The following is a 5,921-nucleotide window of genomic DNA, read 5'->3' on the forward strand; positions in this document are numbered from 1 at the left end:
TATTAATAAATATAAATTAATATCTATTAATAAATATCTAAATACTGAAACGCTGCATTATTTGCGCAATTTTAAGTGTAGCTAGGTTCATTTGAACTAATAAAACTGTTTCTCTGTATGTGTAACTGCCTTTTCACTCTGAATAAATACTGATAGCCACAACAGTCCTACAATATTAAATCCAACACTGAACGTGAGTAAATTAAAGACGTGAGTTCTGTAGGCATCTGATAGGCACATACTCCAATCAGTAAAATAATTCTGTATTTTCAGGTGTCTATTAAAATTAACAGAAGCTGGGACCTTTAGCGTGTCACAGGGTAGGGATCCAAATTTCCAGACAAAATGCTTGGTTAATAGCTGGAGGCTGTCTCTTTTATAGCGCTTGACCAAAGAAAGTACCTCTTCTACATTGTAAAACAGTGGAAGAGACATGGGCAATTAGCACAAGCAAAACATTTTCACTTGATAAGTCAGTCTGGGTGGTTTTTTCTGCCCCATCAGCAGTGTTTGAAAACAAAGGAGACGCAGCAGCCCCAGGAGACAGCTTGTCTGCCCAACCGTTTTTCTGGGGAATCTCTTAATTTGTTTTAGAAAGCACATAGCAAACCTTCTAGGTGTCAAAATTTAATATGCCACATAGCATGCTGCAGCAGCTGACACCGTGGGACACGTGAAAGGCTATGCCAAATCGGGGTCTTTAGGGAACATACTTCTATGCTTTGTCTCCACCTCCCTGGGTAATCACAACAATCCCTTGAATAGGCAATAAGAGCTGGTCTTGTCTCGAGTGATTTGATAAGCAGTTGATAACCAACAGTTCATTAAGCTCTTGGGATATATAAGCCACAAGGTTTTCAGCGTGCCCCTGTGTTTGGGGGGTTTGACAGCTCCCTGCTCAGCAGCCCCGGAGTCACTGGAAGATGCTCTTGACTGCAAAAATACTTGTTTTTGCTGTAAGTGGTTTCCTAAGAGTGGCAACAGGCTTTGACATTGGATTATCCACGAAATGTGTAGTGATACCCAAGGAGATGGATATGTGCCACAAGATTGGATACTCTGAAATGAGGCTTCCCAACCTGATGGGACACACCAGCATGGCAGAGGTTATCCTAAAATCCACCACCTGGCAGCACCTTGCGCACACCGACTGTCACCCTCACGTGAGGACATTCCTGTGCTCCCTGCTTGCACCCATCTGTTTAGATACGTAAGTACCACAGAACAGTACAAAACTCCAGCCTGTATTTGTCAGAACAGGGATCAAAGGAAATGCATGTTTGTCATAATCTAAAGGCGACCTCCACTTTTTCTGAAATAATTCTGTTAACTTTTTTCTTGTACTCATCAGAAAAAAAGTACTGAAAACATGTTCCACTTCAACTTTAGCTTGCCATGGGGAAAATGAATGCTGTTGTCAAAGGATATATTTGATTTTGTTGCAACTGAAACTTTATTCTTGTTAATTTAGGTTTGAAGCGCCTATTGCGAATAGAATTACGCTCACGCTGAAGCTTTTCTCAGGTTGTAATAAAAGCATTTTAAAAACTGTGACTTAATCCTGTAAACTCAGTCCAGTCCATATACAGACCACTTGCATAGTTTGCACAGCTGCCACTTCTAGAATTATATTATTATTGCAGGATGTTAAATATCAGCGAAGATGATGTACTTTGCACAGAAATCACTGTTGCAATAGTTTCTGTTATCACTGAGTGAGTTGAACTGATTCAGCCTGGTATTTCCCCCGGCGACAGGTTTATCCATCCTTGTAGGAGTATGTGTGTTGCTGTCCGTGACAGCTGCGCCCGTGTGCTCGCCTGCCACGGACACTCCTGGCCTGACAGTCTGGACTGCGACCGATTCCCTGCGGACGAGGACATGTGCCTGGCATCTCTTACAACGGAATACAAATACTTGGACAAAGGTAGCTGGAAGATGGCAGAGGGGAGGGTGTCTGTTACCTGTGTTCCTGGGAATCACGGAGATACAAGGGACACCGTTCCTGGACAGTCTGTGATCTTGTAAATGGAGTCCTATCGACCTGCACTGCTTCACCCTGTTCACGCAGACGGCAGGGGAAAGTGCTAGTACTTGCAGTGCAAGCTGCAGCAGACCTCAGATGGTGTAAATCAGCATCGCTTCAAAAAAATAGAGGGTAGATAGTCTATGCTTAGATAGTGGAGGAATGCAATTATCACCCTGCACGGCTATGGGCAGTATCGTACCCACGACAGCACACGGTGTTTGATTTATTTTGAGGTCTCCTTATAGACTTATCAATGGCCCTCATCACGGCTAAATTTACATAGACAATAAAATGGTTTTCAGATCAGCTTAGAAAAGTTGGGATTTTCCTTAGGGAAACCTGAGTTATCATGACATTAAAGTTCAAATCTTCAAATGCACTCAGGCTCATTAACTTCTGCAGAAAACTGTAGGAATCAGTTGCTGCTAGCACACCCAAATTCATATATGCACAACCCTAGCGCAGCTGCACCCACAGTCACTGACAGAATCCCTTTCAGAATCACTGACCCAACCCCTTTCCCACCCACTATAACCACATTAAAAATAATACTGCATTTGGCTGATAATTGAGCTTGGGAGTCTGAACACCGACTGAATGTGTGTGGGAAATGAAACTCCTTTTCATCCCGACCATGTTTCCAGAGACGTGTGTAGACTTTTTACGTTATCACTGACCAATTGTGTATTTTCTCTGTCATCCCTGTGGTTAAACATCGGGCTCTTGGCTTTGGCAGCAGAAAATGAAAACAAAAGATTCTAAAAGATAACAATGAGACTTTGTCATTTCTTACCAGTCCTACCAAAGCCCGCCTGCCAGACCTGCCCAGCAGTGGAGGAATTCTTTACACACACAAGAGTTCTTGAAGTTTTCTGTGACAGTAACTTTGGTAAGTCCTTGGTAATATGGCTGCTATTAAAAAGACTAACAAGTCTCCTTCTAAAATGCTTTAAAATTAGGATTACAATAATTGACAGTTTCTGCTGAGATTTCAAAGGGTTAAGAGTTTGGCTGCGGATTGAACTTTAGGTTGTTTTTCAGAATATGCTCTTTCTGATGAAAATGTAAGGAGGATTTATTTTGAATGAAAGATTTATGAATGATCTAGTTTACAACCAAATAACTCCTCTGTTCTTGCCTAGATGGCTACATTGTAGTACAACATGCTTTATGGAAAATATTTCTGGCAAAAGCAGCCAAATAAGCAGGTTTGCCTTTTATTAGTGGTTAAACCCAAAGCAAAGCTTTGGCGTTTTACCAGTGAACAGTGTGTCCTTGTTACTTGTGTGCATGAGTTTTTCGTGATACATAGCTTACTCAAAAAGAGACTCAGAAAATCGTTATCAGTAAAAGAAGTTCTTACCTTGTGTTGTCTTATTGGAGTGACAGGCAATACTTTTGAGTTTGCCCTAGAAACTTCCTGCAAAGCCCTTTGACGTCAGTGCAGAGACTCTCGGTGACTTTGGCTGGCTTTAGATCAAGCGGTATAGAGAAATTTCATGCTAAAAAGTGTTGGTGGAGTCAAGTGGGGTAGGTAGAAGCCTGTAAGGAAAAGGGAATATCCAGAAGGCTGATATCAGCAAGCATTACTAGCTGGTTTTGCCTAATTCCATGAAAAAAAAATTCTTTACTACATAACCTTTATTTTTTAACAATGTTTTAAAATGTATACTGCTGCTGGAGAAGGCCTCATCATACTCTACTAGTACAAATTATCATAGTATTTTTAAGGAATCATCCTGCTTTCATTGGTAGTGTTTCTTTCTGCATTTGAGTAAATGGAGTGACTTACATGTTTCCTTTTTTTTCCTTAGCAGTGAAAGTAAAGCTGTCCAAGAAGAGGACAGTATTTGGTGACCAAGAGTATAACATTGAATGCCAGGTGGAATTCATTACCCAGGGCTCACTCTTGCCTTATGAAACTCGGAGTATGATACAACAGTGGCTGCTTATCAATGAAAACTGTACGCAGAGGATGACTCTGACCCATCGTCCCGTGGTGTATCTTCTTGTGGGGAATATTAAAGAGGGCACAATTTTAGTAAACCAGGTTTATCGTTGGCAGAGGAGGGACTCCCAGCTGACTTTGGCCACTCAGAAGTGGAGATACCATAAATGCTTGTAAATATTTATCATATTGTTTGTAAAAAGATGATTATACTTCTCATGTCAAACCCATCTTGTAAATAGGAATGTATTATAAGTGGAATGTAAAGTCTTAATTCCCTTTTAAATTGTATTATAAGTTGAACTTAAACCCTGGTGTTATCATGCCTCCTTTCTGCAGTGTTAGAGCTATTCACATCAAGTTTGAACTCAGCCAACCATGTATAAATGTTTCTTAGAGTTATTGCAAAAAAAATTTGTAATGTCTGCAAAAACTGGCATAAAACAGTTTTAATCCACCTGACTACCTTTAATGTATTTTTCTGTACCACCCACTCTGCCATTTTCTCCAGTTACCTAAACTTTCCCTTGCTTAATGTTTCATTAATCCATCTCATTTTCTCCCATTAGAGTATTTTAAAAGAAGGCAGCCATCTGCTGGTCGCTTTTGCCGGAATCAAAGTGGAATAAATAGGAATAAGTAACTGTAAACAGCACATGGTTGGCCCCAGCCACCAGAAGATTTGGTTACTGGGCATCATTTTACAATGGCAGAGCTGACAGCGTCTCAGTGGTAACACCTGAGAACATAGGCTAAATGCAGGTTTTGAAACTTTTTATTCCTGCCTGACCATTTTGAATGTAACACGGTTCAACTGGAATCTAAATCAGGTCCCCGCTACTGAAAGGTCCCTTTTCATTTGCAGACACATTACAAAAGTCAATGTATAAACTTTCCCGGTTGTCTAAGTAAGTGGTCTGCAGGGAACTAATGGAGTGATGATAGTCAAGAAATGCAAAATATTACAGTGGCCACATGATCACCATCCTCATTGTCAGTCCAATACACTGACATTAAAGACATTCTGTACATGAAGATGGACAGAACTTGACTTAGTTTTATAAATACGTATAATAGACACAAAACCAGCTAACTGATAATACATAAATTAGAAATTATTTCAGTAATACATTGTCTATTGGGGTCATATTTTCTTGAAACAAATATAGGAAAAGTTTATGATCAGTAGCTTTCTAAAAATTCCATCTATGATGACCTGCGTTCCCGATATGTCCCACACAAGTGCAGGTTTGTATGCATGTTCCTGACGACACCTGCTCCATCACTTTCTACCACGAACTGGAAAACTAGTAGAAACTGAGGAAAAAAAAGTTGAAACAACCTATATTCAGTGTATATTGTATAATGAAGTCACTGCTTAGAAAAAAGTAGGTTATTCAAAAGCTGAGTTGATTTGATCCTGCTGAGTCTGTGCTGGTCCCTGCAGGAAAACGGGTAAATATTTAAAGCCGGTCATTGCTTTAGGCCTGCCAGCTGCTCCAGGAGGGCTGTGGGGGGTGATGTGCAGCCCGGCAGGCAGTGACCCTGACCCACCTGGGACGTGAGGGGAAGCCTCGGCACCTGGGCTGGCTGTGAAGGGACACGGTGTCTGGCGGTACCTGCTGGGAACGAGACTTGTTACCCTGCAAAAATGAAGGCGTAATCATTTTAGTTCAAGTTTTTATTTGGTTTCTCTTTATATTAGAGGATAGCATACAGGCCAGGGTTGGGGGCTGTTTTGCTGTTGGATTTGTTATATACTAAAAACTTAACAACACCTGTGGTTGAGCTATCTTTGGCATGAAAATGTAATTCAAATGCTCAGGCCTAATTCAGAGAGCTCTGGCAAAGTAAAAGCTTTTCTTTGTATTTACTTTAAGGCCTCCCATTATACACCGGAGAAAGGTACAGCGGCACTAGTGCCGCCGAAAACTGAATTTGGGA

At 40.9% G+C, this 5,921-nt stretch overlaps 1 protein-coding gene across 1 annotated transcript; it reads left to right on the forward strand.

Moving 5' to 3' along the window:
* The first annotated feature begins 890 nt into the window (after positions 1-890).
* Positions 891-4,154, forward strand: LOC104155159 (secreted frizzled-related protein 2-like). The gene is made up of 4 exons (XM_009695434.1): positions 891-1,210; positions 1,758-1,927; positions 2,826-2,918; positions 3,844-4,154. The coding sequence occupies exons 1-4, from the start codon at positions 924-926 to the stop codon at positions 4,152-4,154; spliced, it is 861 nt and encodes a 286-aa protein (XP_009693736.1). The 5' UTR covers positions 891-923.
* Positions 4,155-5,921: the final 1,767 nt, after the last annotated feature.

Source organism: Cariama cristata, unplaced genomic scaffold, assembly GCF_000690535.1.
Source record: "Cariama cristata isolate BGI_N322 unplaced genomic scaffold, ASM69053v1 Scaffold44132, whole genome shotgun sequence".
NCBI lineage: Eukaryota > Metazoa > Chordata > Aves > Cariamiformes > Cariamidae > Cariama > Cariama cristata.